Raw genomic sequence first — 19,203 nt, forward strand, 5'->3', positions numbered from 1 at the left:
ACCCGACACCTGGAGGAAGAATGCCTCATCTTCTGCCTTGGACCCCTGCGACCACACAGGATTAATATGGGTTTCACCAGTTTCCTCATTTTCCCTCCCCCCCACCTTATCCCAGTCCCAAACCTCCAACTTGTTCACTGCTCTTGGCCTGTCCATTGTCTTTCCCATCTATCTGCTCCACCCTCCTCTCTGACCTATCACCTTTTCCCCAACTTCATCTACCTATTGTATTCTCAGCTACCTTCACCCTCCCAACCCCACCCCTCTCCCATTTATCTCTCAGTCCCCCAGCCCACAAGCCTCATTCTTGATGAGGGGCTTATGCCTGAAACGTCGATTCTCCTGCTCCTCAGATATTGCCTGACCTGCTGTGCTTTTCCAGCACCACACTCTCGACTCAGGTAAGATCAGTCACCCGCTATTCTTCTTCTGATGGTTGAACAAGCCGGTTTTGGAAAGACAAAATCTGTCTCGAGAACCACACATGAAGTTGTCCTTTGTTGCTGTTGCTGAATGATTTCTGCTGATGCGTTTTTTGCTTTGCTATGGAGCCACTGAAACCGGTTGCAAGGGTGGTAGTGAATTCTTACCTAAAGCCTGCGTTGCTATTTGTATTGATTGCCAGCTCCAGTTTCTAATTTGTCCTCATTGATTTTAAGAGCTTTCAGATCTCTTTTGATAGCATCCCTCGGTCTGAGCTTTGGGCACCCCGCTAGCCTCTTGATCTGAGCTACACACCCAGTCTCTGTATATACCCAGAGCAGCAATGCCTTCCTTTCCATTTAATTCAAAACTCACTCACTGCTGGAGCTTCGAACCTTCTCATGGGGATTGTACAGTCCTTCCAGCAATACCATTTGCTTTTTGTTTCACGATAAAATCTCATGCTGCTCTTTTATTGCTCTTCTCCTCGGTAGCCTCTGTTACTCTTTGTTTAAAAGTGGTTCTTTCTTTTCTAAACCATTTTACATTACACTCCTCAGGCTGGATCCACAATATTTCACATGTCTTAAGGCTCCATTGTAGAGACCATCCAAACGTTAGGACGGTTTTTCAAAATGTATGCCACTAATCGACAGCAGCTATCATAGAAGGTGGTTTACATTGTACACAATGAATGTGTCATAGCCTCTCTGTAAGGTCCCAGTCTTGTACTTATTTATCAAAATTGTAATAGTTTGCATTCAGAAATCCATATAAAGTTTCATTTTTTGGATGTTTCTACCCTCATTGATCACTGCCTAACACATTTTAAAAGGTAGAAAGCATTCGGATTTAAGAAAGATCACAATGTTAACATTCTGAATGGGTCAGTATTTTTGACTGTAAATCTTCAACTGGACTAATGAAGCATGCTCTTATCAGTAATAGGTACATGATCATGAAATAATTACATGACTGATTTCCCACTGCATAGCTCAGGTTCATTCAGATCTCAATGTCTAATATTCAAAATCCAATTTTGAATCCAATGTGATAAATTACTGCTGCCGAGAATTTTTCATCCTACATGAAAAATGCATTAATTATTTGCTTTTATTGTATAGGGCAGCAATACAAAATTATGTAATTATAGTGAAGAATATCAAAACCTGGAGAACTGTAAAAGTGTTGGCATCAAATACTTCCAAAGGTTTTGCAGCTTGGAAAAGAAACAAAGTAAGCTCCAACTATGTCTTAATGCAAAAAGTACTACCTCCTACAGCCGGCTCCAATTTAACAGATGTTATTTAATGTAGGCATTGGAGGTCTCACCCACTGACTGAATAGGCAGGGAGAGCCTCATATCTCCTCCTTATGGTAAGTGCCATTAAATTCAGTGCCAAACAGGCACTTAACTAGACAGCCCTGTGATTGTGGACCCTGAGGGTTGGAAACCTTGATCCTGAGAGGAAGAGATGGCTACTGCCCACGAGGCTAAGCCATCCAAAATCCAGGATTGCAGAAGGATCCCAGGCCACAGTGACCTACGACAGGAAGGAGGTGAGTCACAGGGGAGGGTGGAGGGGATCAGCAGCAAGAAAAAATATTGCGTGTCAGCGATCTGATGGTACTGTGGCTTTAAGATGTATATTGGGTCATGGCTTTTTTATAATGAAGGAAGGTGGAGACAGAGGCATCAATTAGCGGTGGAACAGGTAAGCCTTCCACAAGCCTTCCCACAGAGATGGGAGGCCATGGGATCCCCAGCCATCATCCTCCCCAAGTTAACGCACCATTACAAAACTTGCCTTGGGAATGGACTCCAGCCAATGTAACAGACAGTGCAATGCAGATACTATCTCCAAAATGGCACTATCGCAATTAATTTCATTTGAGATCTTCCAACTAACAAAAAAAACTTGCATATTTCCATTAGAGATAAAAATCAAGCTCCACTAACCTATTTCAGTGCTTAATTCCCACAGTGAATTAATATGATATTAACAGATTGTCCAAGATGCACACTTTCCAGAACTGTACACCAATATCAACATGCAATCAAGCATAACTTCAAACAACAGTACTTAAACTCATGGTAATCAAGACTGAAAAATCAAATCCTATAAATCAACTTACCTCAATTAAGGCCTCCTTAGTCAGCACGAAGTCTGCCACCAAGGGTTCAATCTGAATATGATTATCCTGACAAGACAGTTTTGGATTTTAGTTATCTTATGGTTTGCCCACATTCAATACCAACAGTTACAGTCAAGTTCAAGTAATATACAATAATTAATTCCTGTATGGTAATTGCCAATCTGGAAATAATTAGCACACATGAACAATAAAAAGCAGAAAGGTCGCACATTGTTGGGATTAAGTTATGCGAATAGCCTTATGAATGTCAGGGTTGTATTTAACAGGGAGAAGTGTATTATTTTCTCCATGGTGCCAGGCAATTCAAAGCATCTCTATACCACGTTAGAATGTCCATTCAAAGCAATAAAGCAGGAGCCTAGTTCCCATTCACCAAAGGTGCAAACTACAAATATGAGGTTGGCAAAGGAAAAGTAGGTGGGCTTTTGGATGTATTGCCAAATTATTGAAGTGAAACACTTCAGAAAATATTTCCATTAAGGTGACCTTAGTTTGCCTTTACTTGCAATGTTAATTAGTCCATATACCTACTAATGAATATAGAGGCACCAGAGAGGAACACATACTTTAATAAGAACAAAAAATAAACATTGATTTGTTTTTGCAATTAGAGGTTGCTTAGGACATTTTAAGATAATTTGGTTAGAAAAGCATAAGCTTTAGGAGATATGACTGGGGTATTTATAATAATGATGAAGCATTAGATGGGTGGCATGGTAGCTTAGTGGTTACCACCACTGCCTCACAGCGCCAGACATCTGGGTTCAAGTCATGCCTTGGGTGACTCTCTGTGTGGAGTTTGCACATTCTCCCTGTGTCTGATAAGGTTTCCTCCCACAGCCCAAACATGTGTAAAATAAGTGGATTAGCCATGGGAAATGTAAGGTTACAGGGATCGGGTAAGGGGATGCTTTTTGGAGACTCGGCATGGACTTGCTGGGCTGAATGGCCTGTATCCACACTCTAGAAATTCAATGATTCAGACCTCACAATACTTCTAAAAGGAAGTCAATAGTAGGGAGAAAATAGAAAATAAACTAGCAGTCAGAGTGGAGGCTAGGAAGTCTTTATACTCTCAGAGGACGGTTACCACATGGAACAGGTTTAGGTATGATACAGTTCTTGAAAGAAGGACAAGACAACCAGAGGATCTAATAAGTTAGCTACATTTAGTGTGTGATATACCAAGATCCCAAAACCAAAAGGGCACTGTGCTAATGCACTGGAGTAGAAAATGTTCAGTGGAGGATTCCAAAGTGGGTTAAAAGTATTGAAACACCAAACTTACAATAAAAGAATAAAAGGATCTTGAGCTATTATAATTTAAAAATGTTTAGTGAAGGCAGTGATAAGTTTTGCCAGGTGGAAGCATATTTGGTACAAAATCAGAAAGAATCAGAGGGTGAAACAAATTAAACCGGACTTTCTAAATACATTCTCATATTCCAGAGTTATTATGGAATAAACCACTGCCTATTGCAAAACATCACCAGCAAATCATGTCAACGTTCGAAAGGATTTGCTTTCAGACCTTCTCTTCTTTCATGTAGGAAAGTATTTGGCCTGAGATCAATATCCAGCAATGGAAACTGCTTATTTAGTAAGCAGTTAGGAGATGAATTAATCTTTAAATAGAATACCTGAGACATCTTGCCAAAGTTGAGGTAGGCAGGTAATGACATGTTCCTCCAATCCTTCAATCCGCCAGTATTTAATACTGCAGTATAGTTTATTACAAAGTATTCACCAGCTGATAGACAAAAGATGAAATGGGGAATGTTAACACATGTGCCCAGAAAGGTTTGTAGAATAACTCCTTTGAACCCAGTATTCTCATGATGGTCTGTTTGTTATAATGTTGTCTTCTAATCCATTCAGAAGTCAAATAATGCACTGCCAACTCAATTTAGTTGATTATTTTGAAGGATAACTTTGTGAAAAAACAACATAAGTTATTCTTTTCCTTCTTTTTTCTTTTTTTTCCACGGATACAGCCTCTTAACAACATGATTAACTGCTCACACTTCAACTGTTCAACTCGATGGTAAAGCTTGTCTCACAGTCTAATTATATCCCTGCATGCACATTGACCACCCATTCCACCAATCGACTAGAAATAGTCATAATATCGAATGAACAATTCCAATTCCAATTCCCCAGAGGCAAGCTGGGGAATTTAAGTTGAGTTAGCTAAGACTGGAGATGCAAAAACCTCAAGGGCAAATTCTTCCAATATGCATTTTAGAGGTGATCGATGTGGAAGTGAGCATAATTTCTCTTTGTGGGTGGGGTCAGCTTTTCTTGTGCAATTATTTGGTTGTTAGCTCATTGCTTATGCATGGTTAAGGAGCATTGATACCCTTGTAGGGGATGGGCAGAAAGTCATTGCCCCCATTGTTGGTTCAAAGGGCTGAAAGTCCTGGCTTTGTATTCAAAGAACACCCAGAAGTGGCAAATTTAGAGAGCTATGCAGACTCATGGAATGATCGCCTCCTGCTAGACACTTTTCCACCCTTTCACCCTTTCCCAATCACTGACCATGCCCACGACACTCAAGTCTCTCTCCCTCCTGCCCCAAGCAACCAGCATGATGGCAGCCCATTCTCAATCATGGCATGGCATCAAGAAATGCTCCCCAAAGAGGACTGGACAGCAGTTACTCATTCCAATGCCAACAAGTACAGCACCTCTCGCACGTCTCTTTTATGCAGTTGAAATGTGGAAGGCATGTAGTGATCACTTGCAGAGAACTTAATTGGGAAGGCGAACTTAATTCTGGAGGGTTGGCATTTCAATGAGCAGGTGAGACATGCAAATTCATGGACAAAAAACAGACACAGGAAGCATCTGCTCTTAAAGTTACACAAATTTAATTGTAAACACCCATCTCACTGTCCAGAACCTGATTTTAGGCTTTCCATTCAATTAAGTTTCCACCTACCTTGCTTCTACTTCCAGCAGCAACACAAGGTTCCCAATCCCAGTATCAGTAATAACGACTATGAAACCCTAAAATGCACTTTGGGAAAGGAAACTTGCTGTCTTTATCTGGTCTGATCTAATAATAATAACAGACCCACTGCAATGTGGTTGACTCTTAAATACTCTCTGCTCAGCATATCTCAGTTGTGGACCTATCCCAAACATTTGTGAAAGCTAATGTCACTCCAATATCTGGACCACAGCAGCAGTTCAAGATGACACATCATCATCATCCTCCAAACAGCAATTAGGATTGCCAATAAATGCTGGCCTTGCCAATGACGCTTACATCAGGTAAACATATTGAAGTAACTAATCAGTACCAGAGGACCAGAAGAAAATACAGACTCTCTTGCCCACTTCCCTTAATAAGCAAAAGCTCATTCCATGAAGAAAGCCAAGTAAGGACCTTATATGGATTCAGTCATGAGCCCAACAAAAATAAGCAGTAGATGCTGAATCGTCAGCTAAACAAAAAAATTCAGCTGCTCTGTCAAAAAGACTCCTCAGGGAGGAGACAATGACAGATGGAAATGTCAGGGACTCGTAACCAAAGTGCCCATGTAAATGCACTGGAGAAATTGGCTTCCATCCCAATACAGCAATGGATGGGGTGGGATGCTAAAAAAATTCAAATCATTGAATGATCTGGAATTGAAAGCTAGCCTCAGTAATAACAATTACCAATCGTTGTTAAAAAAACCCATCTGCTTTGCTACTGTTTTTTAGGGAAAGATATCTGGTCTGGCCTAGATCTAATTCCATATCACGGTAACTTGGTTGACTCCTAACTGTCCTCTCAAAGCCATTTAGTTCAAGGGTAATTAGATATAGACAACAAATGCTGGTCTTGTCAGTGATGCCCACATCCCATAAAAGAACAAAATAAAACACTACAAAATAGCAAATTCCAGAAATCACTTGAAATTACAAAATAGCAAAATATTTGACCATATTATGAAACACAAAGTAAGATATCCATTATGTTTCAATGCAACACTCATAAATACCCACTTGCAAAAGTGTTGAATATGTTTTAATTTTTTTTAAACTAACTTGTGACATGACTTTATCACATTGAATAAATAAAGTTGACACATAGGGGCAACATACCTTGAAGAATGTCTTTGGTGTACGTCTGGAACCCCAATTCAGTGTCTTTTCCCATGTTACTTTGAATGCTTAGACCACTGATAGCATCTCGGATAGTAAGCTGAGAAATGTTATATGTGGATTGCACATCCAAACTGCTTATTATTAATTTCACAGTCACTATCTGGGATTCATTTCTTCTGCTCACCTGAGAAAGAGTACTATGTTAATACATGCATTTGGTTCATATATTTAAATTTATTCAACATCAAAGAAGCTCAGCTCAGTTATGTACAATTCTACAACTTTTGTTTAAAGCCTGATGGAAGTAATTTTGACAACCTTGTTAAATGCCTTTCCGGATGCTTTTCACCCAGTGACTCTGTAGCAACCTGGGGTCCATTTAAGGGACTGCACTCAGAGTAGCCATATTGTGAAAAGAGGGCATCAACCATGAACATACTTGTGAAAATCCCAGAGCCAATTAATGGCTTACACTTTGGATGCTTTTGCTGCAGTCCTTACCAATATGGCGGATGACACACTTGCATGTATGTCTGCACACATGGCCCACCATACTGGACATCAAGGCACTGATTTTTATGATTGTAAAGTGGGGAAGCACTAATAAATCTCAAGTTCAATATCACCTGTAAAGGAACCGAATAAATATTTCAAAAGGAGGAACTTAAAAAAAGGAAACAAGCCAGGAAATTAAATTATACAACATTCCTCCTGTTAAACGGATGTAACAAGCTTAATAGTCTTCACCTGTGCTGAATTTTGCATTGTCCTAGAAATGGAACATATCCACGCCAACCATGAAAATAAAAGCAATTCAATAAACAATGTGCTGCAGTGTCACCCAGTGGTTGGATTCATCACTGAAATTTTAATATTTTGATCTTCAATAGACAGGTTTAATGCACCATCTAATGGTTAAAATAATCTATAGCAGCAGAACTTAACCATCAAACCAAACTTCAAAATTGCCATTACTTTCAATACGCCCCCATCCCAAAAACAAAAAAACATTAGTTTGACATATCAGCATTTTTAAGTTAAACTTTTCACTATGAATAAAATTAATTTCTTTGTCAAACAAGGGTGGCACCATCTTTCTAGTGAGTTTTCTCCAGGTCACATCCTCCAACATTCACGATTTGCCGAACGACATCAGATTTTACTCCAGGGCAGGGTGAGGAGGTGAGTCCCGACTCTACTTCAATTAGAGCAGGGATTGTACCATGTACTAACCATCTAGCCAACAGAATTAACTTGTCTCCAAAAGAGATCTTAAACCAAGCATGCTACTATTTGTATTTTAAAATGATGCACAGCAAGGTCTCACAAACATTAAGGTGATGATGACTAGATAAGCTGTTTGAAAGATGGTGACTGAGGAATAGATTCTGACTATGACATCTGTTCTTCAGATAAATTGTGCAAAGGGATCCTGCACACCTACCTGAGAAGCCATATGGGCTCTTTCTTTAATGTTTTACCCTAAAAGGGCGCTCGTAACAGAGTGATGCTTTCAGTGCTACAAATGCGCAGGAGTACCATCTAAATTTTATGTTGGAGTCTCTGTACTGAACTCAGTCTTGTGATGCTGAGGCCAACACAGAATCCTTTTCTGCATCTTTTTTTCTGTCTGAACAAAACCAGAAAGAGCAAAGGAGAAGAAGTCGGATTCTAACTTAAAATTAAAAGTCTGTTAGTACAAATTCTAGAATGGGACTATAGTCAAGATTCCACAGGCTGGTCTTGCACTGTTGCTGTTAGTTGCAAGTAGGTTAGGAGGCTGATTGAAATCAGCATTACAAAGGCTCACTGTCACTTTCAAGTACATCACTTTCAGCGGGCAGAGAACTGGAAGAAGGAAGGGAAATAAAATAATTTAAACACAGAACACAATCTGCAGGGGTGCAGAATAAAGTTCTCAGGATAATCACCACTTATTTAGTAATTAAACTGTTAACTTAATATCCTCTCCTGCGGTAGTACTGACTGTTAAGAATACCAAATAAAATACTTTCCCCTACAGTGATGAATATTGAGGTGTTGTCCAGCACAATTTACACAATGTGACATGTTTTAAAATGAAGTGCCAATAAACAGAATATAGTCTGAATTGCAGTAAGGCTCTCACTTAAAGACTGAAATGGTCACCCCTAGTTTTCATCAACATGAAATCTAATTTTAATGGTCTCTTTTGTGAGTGAACTAACACTTCGATGCTTACAATTTTCTGCCCAAACAGTTTTGACAATAACAACTGGTCTTACACAGCACAGCAAAAATGTAAATGCAAAAATAAAACTCTGAGGATTATTTAGCAGGTAAATGCAAAAGCAAAAGGAAATTCTTGGCAAGCACGGCAGTGCCGGTAAAGTAGCGCCAGCAAGGCAGCACCGGTAAGGGAGTGCCAGCAAGGCAGTGCCGGTAAGGGAACGCCAGTAAGGCAGTGCCAGCAAGGCAGCGCCGGTAAGGGAGTGCCGGTAATGGAACGTCGGTAAGGCAGCGCCAGCAAGGCAGCGCCAGCAACGCAGTGCCGGCAAGGCAGCGCCGGCAAGGCAGGCGCTGGTAAGGCAGTGCCGGTAAGGCAGTGCCGGTAAGGCAGTGCCGGCAAAGCAGCACCGGTAAGGCAGCAGCAGTAAGGCAGCAGTGGCAAGGCAGCGCCGGTAAGACAGCACCAGCAAGGCATCATTGGTAAGACAGCGCCGGCAAGTCAATGCTGGTAAGGCAACGCCGGCAAGGCAATGCCGGCAAGGCAGCGCCAGCGAGGCAGCGCCGGTGAGGCAGCACTGGTAAGGCAGAACTGGTAAGGCAGTGCCAGCAAGGCAGCACCAGTAAGGCAGTGCTGGCAAGGCAATGCCGGTAAGACAACGCCGGTAAGGCAGCGCAGGTAAGGCAGTGCCGGTAATGCAGTGCCAGCAAGGCAGCACCAGTAAGGCAGCGCCAGCAAGGCAGCACTGGTAAGGCAGTGCCGGCAAGGCAGCACCAGTAAGGCAGTGCCGGCAAGGCAGCACCAGTAAGGCAGTGCCGGCAAGGCAGCACTGGCAAGACAGCGCTGGCAAGGCAGCACTGGTAAGGCAGTGCCGGTAAGGCAGCACCGGTAAGGCAGTGCCGGCAAGGCAGCACTGGCAAGACAGCGCTGGCAAGGCAGCACTGGTAAGGCAGTGCCGGTAAGGCAGCACTGGCAAGACAGCGCTGGCAAGGCAGCACTGGTAAGGCAGTGCCGGTAAGGCAGCACCGGTAAGGCAGTGCCAGCAAGGCAGCACCAGTAAGGCAGTGCTGGCAAGGCAGCACTGGTAAGACAGCGCCGGCAAGGCAGCATTGGTAAGGCAGTGCCGGTAAGGCAGCACCGGTAAGGCAGCGCCTGTGGAGGGGGAGAAACAGGGCTGACAGTTAGGGTCACCTTTCCTCTTGTTCTTTTTCATTTGCTACAAATCCATTTTTATTTACCCCACTGCAAGTGAAAAGTCATTGACCTGAACGCTGTTATTCTCTCTCCACAGAAGCTAGCTTATCTGTTGATACTTCCAACATTTTCTACTTTTAATGATAGCAAGAGAAAACCCTGAATTTGAAGTTAAAGCATGAACTGGGATTAATGTAGGTCACACTTTTACATTAAATGACAAGTCAAGATACATGACATTATTAAAAGTTTTTCAGTCATTTAAGACCAACTCTAACCTATGAAAATATTGTAGTTATTAATACTTAACATTACATTGATGAATGTTTATCATGGTGACCAAAAAGAAAACTTCTATACTGTAAGAATTTTACTAATTTTTGTGAGATCACCTCTCATTCTTCACAAGGCTAGAGAATCCAGACCTAGTTCCCTCAATCTTCACTCATAAAACAATCCTGCTATCCCAGGGATTAATTTGGGTGAACCGTTATTAAATTCCCTCTAGGGCAAATACTCTATATCTTCCCTTAGAAGAAGAGACAAAAACTGCACATAATATTCCGGAAGGTCTTACCAAGACTCTACACAAACAGCAAGAAATCTTTACTTCTGTTCTCAAATCCCTTTGAAGTGAATGCCAGCATACTCTTGCCTTCTAATTGCTTTCTGCACCTGCAGGATACCTTTCAGTGACTCATGAACAATGAAACCCAGATCCTTTTAGACACCTGCACTTCTCAACCTCTGACCCTTAAAGAAATATTTTCCTTCTACAAAGTGAATAATTTCACACTTGAAGTTTCATCCCCTCCATCCGACAACTCAATTCTCTCTGTTCCTGTTTTCCACACTTCTTAATGCTAAGAAAACAAATCTAAATTTAAGTCATGCAGCACCATGTCAGCTGTGCACTTAAGTTCCAATACGAACAAAAGCTGATACTAAGTTTTCTTTTTTATTTTGTCGGCTTTTCTCTCTCTAGGTGTCCATAAAGCATTTCTACTTGCACTGCGGCAGCTTTGGAAAGATAACAGCATGGATCAATACAGCACCAGTTAAAGGAATATCTCAAGCATATACCGCTTTGGCACTATAGTGCCTCAAGGTCTCAATATCGATTTCCACAACTTCAGAAACTGAACGTTGGTTCTCCATTTTTATTTTTTAACATTCTCCCCAATCATGCTCCCCCAGTTTTCTTTTTCATCTTCTTTGCTTTGCTCTTAGTAGAGAGGAGCCAGTCTCTTTCTTCCACACCATAATTTGTACGCATTTTTCCATCTCCTTTTTCCCCTCTTTCATCACCATTAATGTGGAGGTGCTGGTGTTTTTGGACTATAACCTGTATCGTGTGACTTCTGACTTTGACCACCATTAACACCTCCTATGCCTTTTGCACTGGCCCTCTACACCATCTGATCCCCTCAATCCTCTGCCGTCTCTGTCAAAAGTATAAAGCAAAAATGTCCTACATCTTTCAGTTCTGAACCGGAGTCAGATTGGATTTGAAACGTTAGCACTGTTTCTCTCTCCAAATATGCTGCCAGACCTACTGAGATTCTCCAGCATTATCAGTGTTGTTTCAGATATCCAGCATCCTCAGTATTTTGCCTTTATATGGCTCCAGCCTATTTCTCTCACTTTTATAACAGAAACTGACTGTCCTGTCAGTCAAAACTTTTGCTGCAATTCTTTATGAATTTTAACTCAAAATCTTGGTTAGATACAGAAGAGATTCCATACATATGTTTCAGTTGCATGCTTTCTACAAATCACGTAAATGTAACATCTGTATTTCTACCACATTTCTTGAATATTGCTTTTTATTGAAATAAATAAAGCTCTTAGCTATCCCCTGTCCCCAAAAGGGCTGACTGTTGTTGTGTTTATTATTCCACAGGCTTTGATAAGACTCTAGAAACTTACTCAAATGATTTGTTCTTCATGTGTGCATTTAGACAGCAAAGGTTGCTAAAATGGCAAATTGGCTCAGAGGTTAGCACTGCTGCCTCATAGCACCAAGGACCCAGATTTGAATCCAGCCTCAGGCAACTACCTGTGTGGAGTTTGAGCAATCTCCCTGTGGCTGTGTGGGTTTCCTCCAGGTGCTTGGGTTTCCTTCCCCAGGTTAGGTGATAAATTGCCCACAGTGTCCAGAGATGTGCAACCTGGGTGTGTTTGCCATGTGAAATGCAGGGTTATAGGAATAGAGTAGGGGTAGGGGCTGGAACTGTGTCTGGGTCTGGGTGTGATGCTCTTCAGACGGTTGGTATGGACTCGATCTGCCAAATGGCCTACTTTCAAACTGTAGGATTTCTCTCATTCTAAGTTAGTGACCACTCAATGCCTCATATCCACACATAATAAGCATCTGGAGTCACTGGATTGGGAACTGCTGGCATGAAGCGATTATTTTATGAGGCCAGGTTGCTTATCTGTTGCTGTTTAGAAAAATGAGAGATCTTATTGAAAGACAAGATCTTGAAGGAATTTGAAAAGATGGATCTTGATAGGATATTTCCCTTTGCGTGAGAGACCACATCTAGGGAATAATATTTAAAAACATGAGGATGTCCTGGTTAGGATGGAGAAGGGTATACGTTTTTTTCTTTTCATTAGTCCATGGAATTGTCTTACCCAGACAGCAGGAGGTAGGTCACAGTGATTTCCTTCAAAGCCCACATATAGATTCTTGACTGACAAGGAAATCAAAAGATATGAGGTAGTCAAAAAAAGTAGAAACCACACTCAGATTAACCACAATCTCATCAAATAATGGACCAAACTAGAAGGGCTGAATGGCCTACTCCAGGTCCCAAGTTATATGTTTGAATGGTCACAGTTTTCTATTTGGCATTCCAGGGCTTAAGACCAACTGCAGCTGTTGACTCTGAAAAGGTAAGGCCACAATCCATACTTCCATTTAGGTGGCAAAGCTTAATCAGGATTAGCTGTTGGTCTTCAGTGCCTGAAAGACCTATTGTGTATTGCTCCTGCTGTTCTTCCTAGTTTACAATTCCAATGTTCAATTTGGACTTGTCTAGTGTACGGCAAGTAACTCTGCTCTATCAAACATTTTAGGCAAAAGTGAGGACTGCAGATGCTGGAAACCAGAGTTTAGATCAGAGTGGTGCTGGAAAAGCACAGCAGGTCAGGCAGCATCCAAGGAGCAGGAAAATCGACGTTTTGGGCAAAAGATTCCTGATGAAGGGCTTTTGCCCGAAAGGTCGATTTTCCTGCTCCTCGGACGCTGCCTGACCTGCTGTGCTCTTTATCAAACATTTTGTCATGCAACTTATTCCAAAGGTAACCACTCCTTCATCAACTGTACAGGCAGCTCCCCAATATTACAACTTCAATCTCCTTGACCCGGCAAACTCTGTGATCCAACATGTTTGTTGGCATGAACCCTGCTTCCCTGTACTTCCTATTATCAGGTAGTAAATCTGAAGTGCTTCTGGCTTTCCAGAGTTGTGATGACAGCTAAAGAGATCCTCTATATATTTGAAAATATCTAAGTTTTAAATTCTCATTTTATTTCACGTAACATTTTTTAAAATGAGTTTTAAAACTCTCATACTGATTCTGACAGATGACCTCCCATTCTGCAGTAAATTCTACAGCCTGGGAAAGGCCATACAGATACCACCTATAACTTGCTTGAAACTGGTTCAGCTGGAAATAGGCAAACTCCTAAAACTGATGAATTAATTCTCTTCCTGAATGAGCGTTTCAGTCATTACGATGCTTAAAGACAACAGGCTGCAAATAAAATTGCCTTTGGTTTCAGCCACCTTGATAAATGCTGCCAAAATGCCACAGTCAAATAGGAAACCTACCTCGGCGCATTTCTGAAAAGTCAAGTTGAAAGGTGAGGAACTTGCAGATCCTTCCGTGTTTCTGCGCTGTTGAAAATACGAGATATAAGATATTATTGCAACACATAACAAACAAGTTAGCTAAGCACCAGCTCCTATACAATCTTCATGTCTCCAGTTGGGACCTAGCTCCATTGACTCTATCAAAAGATATGAGGTAGTCAAAAAAAGTAGAAACCACATTCAGATTAACCACAATCTCATCAAATAATTGACCAAACTAGAAGAGCTGCAATCCTGTGCACCCAAGAGGAGTAGCAGCGGAAGGGAGTACAATTGGCAACACGGGGCCAGCGAACCGGGTTCAATTCCAGCCTCGGCCCACTATCTGTGTGGAGTTTGCACATTCTCCCCCTGTATGCGTGGGTTTCCTCCAGGTGCTCCAGTTTCATCGCACAATCCAAAGATTAGGTGAATTGGGCATGCTAAATTGTCCCATAGTGTTCAGGGATGTGTAGATGAGGTGCATTAGTCAGGAGTAAATGTAGAGTATTACAGTAGGGGAATAGGTCAGGATAAGTTACTCTTCGGAGGGTCGGTGTGGACTTGTTGGGCCAAATGACCTGTTTCCACACTGGAAGGATGCTATGAAGTTAAGAAATCATAGGATCAGAGCCTATAGATTAAGCCACATTCTCAAATACTGTTTCAAGATATGTATTAACCAGTCTTATACTTAACAATTCCAATCAAAATGAGAAAAGATATTCCTGGGCAATCTCAATACCATTGATCATTGTTACACAAAAAAAAAATCACACCTGGTTCACTAATGTTCATCAGAGAAGGAAATCTGCCATCTGCAGCTGGTCTGGCCTACATGTGGACTCCAAAATCAAAAGCAATCAATTCTGAAGTGGCCCAGCAAAGTACTCAGATCAAGAGCAGTAAATATTAGTCTGGCCAGCAATGCCCATATTCCAGAAGAGAATAAAGAGAAAATAAGTAACAATTAATAAATTATTGTTTTAAGGCTGGAAATTCTACAGGAAAGATGTTTTCAGTTTGTAATATTGTTGAATCCCAAAAGAAGGAAAACTGCTTTGCCAAGAATAATGAAAACAGAAAATGGATCAGAGTTAAAATGAACATTTCAGTTCTGTGACTTTGCATCAGAAATGAAAAATTAAAAACACAATGAGTTTTGTTCAAGTTATTTCAAGGCAGCTACATATCTACTGGCATGTGTAGGTTCTTTTCAACAGTTATAGTGTTATCATAGAGTCATATAGAATCCTACAGCACAGAGACAGGTCGTTTGGCCCAAACTGGTCCATGCCGACCAAAATGTCCATCATTGCTAACCCCATTTCTCTGAACTTGGCCTTCTAAACCTTTCCTATCTATGTATTTGTCCAAATGCCTTTTAAATGTACCCATCTCAACCACTTCCATTGGCAGCTCATTCCATATGCATACCACCCTCTGTTTAAAAATGTTGCCCCTCAGGTTCCCTTTTATTCTTTCCCCTCTAACCTTAAACAGATGCCCTCTCATCCTTGATTCCCCAACCCTGGAAAAAGACTGAATGCATTCACCTTTCCACTCCTCTCATTATCTTATACACTTGAATAATATCCCCTCTCAGTCTCCTACGCTCTAAAGAAAAAAGTCCTATCTTGTTCAACCTCTCCCTATAACTCAGTCCTGGCAACATCCTTGTAAATTTCTTCTGCACTGTCTCCAGTTTAATAACATCTTCCCTATAGCAAGGCAACCAAAACTGAACACAATACTTCAAGTGTGGTCTCACCAATATCCTGTAAAACTGCAACACAACTTCCCAATTTCTATACTCAGTGCCCTGACTGATGAAAGCCAGTGTGCCAAAAGTTTTCTTCACGGTCCTGTCTACCTATGACTCCACTTTCAAAGAACCGTGCACCTGAACTCCAAGATCCCTCTGCTCCACTGCATTCCTTAAGGCCCTACCATTCACAATGAAATTCCTATCTGGATATGACTTCCCTAAAGGCAAGACCTCACAGTTATCTATATTAATCTCCATTTCTCATTTCTGGGCCCGTTTTTCCAGCTGATCAAGATACTGCTGCAATTTCTAATAACCTTCCTCACTGTCCACAACACCTCCTATTTTAGTGTCATCAGCAAACCTACTAATCAAGCCTTGTACATTCTCATCCAAATCATTGATGTAGGTAATGGGCCTGAGATACTCCACTAGTCACAGGTCTCCAGTCCGATAAGCATCCTTCCACTATAATTGTCTGTTTCCTACCATCTAGCCAATTGTGTACCTATTTGCCAGCTCCCCCTGAATTACGTGTGATCTAACCTTCCAGAGCAGCCTACCACATGGAACCTTATCAAAGGCCTTAGTGAAATCCATATAGACTACGTCTACTGCCTGCCCTCATTAACCTTCCTGGTCACTTCAGCAAAGAACTCTAATAAATCTGAGGCCTGATCTCCCATACACAAAATCATGCTGACTATTCCTAATCAAGCCCTGTCTTTCAAATGAATGTATGTCTTATCTCTCAGATCTTTTCTCAAGTAACTTATCCACCACAGATGTTAAACTTACTGGTCTATAGTTCCCAGGCGTTTCTTTGCAGTCTTCTTGAATAAGGGAACAACATTCGCTACCCTTCGGCCTTCTGGGACCTTACCCGTGGCTAACAATGATCCAAAAATATCAGCCAGAGCTTCTTGCAGTGTTCTTGGATATATCTGGTCAGGACCAAGAGATTTATCCACCTTCGTACATTCTAATACATCTAACACCTGTTGACTGTGATATGGACTGTCTCCAAGATATCACCACTAACTTCCCCAAGTTCCCAATGTCTTCATATCTTTTGCCACAGTAAACACAGAGGAGAAATATTCATTGAGGATCTCTCATCTCCAGCGGTTCCAATCATACATGTTCACTTTGATCCTTGAGGGGCCCTATTCTATCTCTGGTTATTCTTTTTCCTTTATACTTCAAGTACCTCTTTGGATTCACCCTAATCTTTGCAGCAAAGGTCATCTCGTGCCCACCTTTCGTCATCCTGATTTCCTTCTTTAGGAAACTCCTGAATCCCCTGTATACCTCCAGGGATTCCCTTGATCCCAGCTGCCTGTACCTCAGCCATACCTCCATTTTTTCTGGCCAAAGCCTCAATATGTCTTGTGGGTGGCACGGTGGCACAGTGGTTAGCATTGCTGCCTCACAGCGCCAGAGACCCAGGTTCAATTCCCGACTCAGGCGACTGACTGTGTGGAGTTTGCACGTTCTCCCAGTGTCTGCGTGGGTTTCCTCCAGGTGCTCCGGTTTCCTCCCACAGTCCAAAGATGTGCAGGTCAGGTGAATTGGCCATGCTAAATTGCCCGTAGTGTTAGGTAAGGGGTAAATGTAGGGGTATGGGTGGGTTACGCTTCGGCGGGTTGGTGTGGACTTGTTGGGCCGAAGGGCCTGTTTCCACACTGTAATGTAATCTAATCTAATGTCTTGTCATCCAGGGTTCCCTATTCCTGTTGCAGAGTCATACAGCACGGAAACAGCCCCTTCAGTCCAACCAGTCCATGCCGAACATAATCCCAAACAAAACTAATCCCACCTGCCTGCTCCTGGCCCATATCCCTCTAAACCTTTCCTATTCATGTACTTATCCAACTGTCTTTTAAACGTTGTAATTGTACCCACATCCACCACTTTCTCAGGAAGTTCTTTCCAAACTCGAACCATCCTCTGTGTAAAATAAAATTTGCCCCTCACGTCTTTCTTAAATCTCTTTCCTCTCACCTTGAAAATGTACTCCCTAGTCTTGAAATTCCCCATCCTAGGGCAGAGACAATTAACATTAATCCTACATAGTCTATACCCCTTCTTATTTTATAAACTTCTATAACGTCGCCTCTCAACCTACTATGCGCGAGTGGAAAAAGTCCCAGATTTTCTTTATAACTCAAACCTTCCATACCCAGCAAAATCTTATTACTTTCTTCTGAACCCTCTCCGGTTTAATAATATGCTTCCTCTGTCTGGATGACCAGGACTGGATATGGTATTCCAGAAATGGCCTCACCAATATTCTGCTCAACCTCAACATGACTTCCCAACTCCTGGACTCAAAGAACCTGGATACCTTTAATGCAACTTGCAAGCCATTAGACAAAGCAAGTACCAAAGATGTAGCCCCTGTAAAAGGATGACAGCATGTGATATTTAAATAATGCACCCTTTCCTTGCTCTCTCAACATTGCTGGATTTGCGACCCATTGGAGTGATATTGCTGTGCTCACCTTTGGAGGGGGCTGTGACTCTTTTATCTGAGGCTCGGCTGGTTTGGTCCATGACACGAGGGAGAAGAATACCGAATGGCTCCAAGTGCTGCCTGACGCTGCTGAGGTTAGAGAATGGTACGGATGTTTCTGTGTCACAATCCTTAACCCTATAAATAAAAAATGGAGAAAACAGATGCAGCAATAAATCCCTTCAACACCAAAATCAGATTGAGCATTAATCAAACTTGACAAAGTGTAAGCACAGTCAATTGATTTGGTATTCTGAATGTTTTTCTAATTTGACTGTAATATTGTGCATTCTGTTCACAGCCAGTAGAAGAAATTGAATGGACATCCCAACAGCAATGTTTTCATTTCACAGAGGAGATGGTGCTGGACTGGTAAGCCAAGTGTCCAGCTTAATAATTGAACCTATAGAATACATACACAGACAGGGAGACCTGGGATGGATAATGGAGAGACATGGGTTGAAATTCCCTTATTGCAACTGGCAGGATTAAGATTCAAAATCTGTAATAGCAGTAATTGTGCCTGAAAAAAAAATTAAATCGTGCAACTTATTCGAAGGGATACATTTCCTCACTTAATTGTACAGTCACCTCTCAAATATTACAGGTTCATCTGACTCACTAATGCTTTTTAGAGAAGGAAATCTGCTGTCCCTAAATAGCCTAGCCTACATGCAGCTCCAGATCAATGGCAATGTCATTGATTCTTAACTACCCTTTGAAATGGCCAGGTAAGCCGCTCAAGTCAAGGGCCATTTGGGGCAGGGAAATAAATGCCAACTTAGCTAGTGGTGCCAAATCCCAAAGAACATACAACTGGTATTCTGTCGCATAATTATCTATGAAATGAAAGCCTTAAAAGTGTATTTTTTTCAATGATCAAGCAATTTTTAAAAATTACATTAAAACTACAATTGGAACAGGAAATTTCCTTGAATAGTTGCACAAAATTGGCTAGCAGTTTATCAACCGGATTTCA

General features: G+C 41.5%; 1 protein-coding gene across 2 annotated transcripts in view; it reads right to left on the reverse strand.

The window, feature by feature from the left end:
• Nucleotides 1-19,203, reverse strand: part of evc2 (EvC ciliary complex subunit 2) — a 175,567-nt gene that overhangs the window by 138,586 nt on the left and 17,778 nt on the right. For both annotated transcript variants that reach the window (XM_087980025.1, XM_043674234.2), the window contains exons 3-7: nt 18,214-18,362; nt 13,921-13,986; nt 6,676-6,862; nt 4,221-4,330; nt 2,560-2,625 (exon numbers count right to left, since the gene is read on the reverse strand). In XM_087980025.1, coding sequence (XP_087836151.1) covers nt 2,560-2,625; nt 4,221-4,330; nt 6,676-6,862; nt 13,921-13,986; nt 18,214-18,362 — 578 coding nt within the window. The remainder of the gene's footprint in view (nt 1-2,559; nt 2,626-4,220; nt 4,331-6,675; nt 6,863-13,920; nt 13,987-18,213; nt 18,363-19,203) is intronic.

This window comes from Chiloscyllium plagiosum, unplaced genomic scaffold (genome assembly GCF_037043375.1).
Source record: "Chiloscyllium plagiosum isolate Xiang-an unplaced genomic scaffold, Cpla_swu_hap1 HiC_scaffold_36, whole genome shotgun sequence".
In the NCBI taxonomy this organism is placed as follows: domain Eukaryota; kingdom Metazoa; phylum Chordata; class Chondrichthyes; order Orectolobiformes; family Hemiscylliidae; genus Chiloscyllium; species Chiloscyllium plagiosum.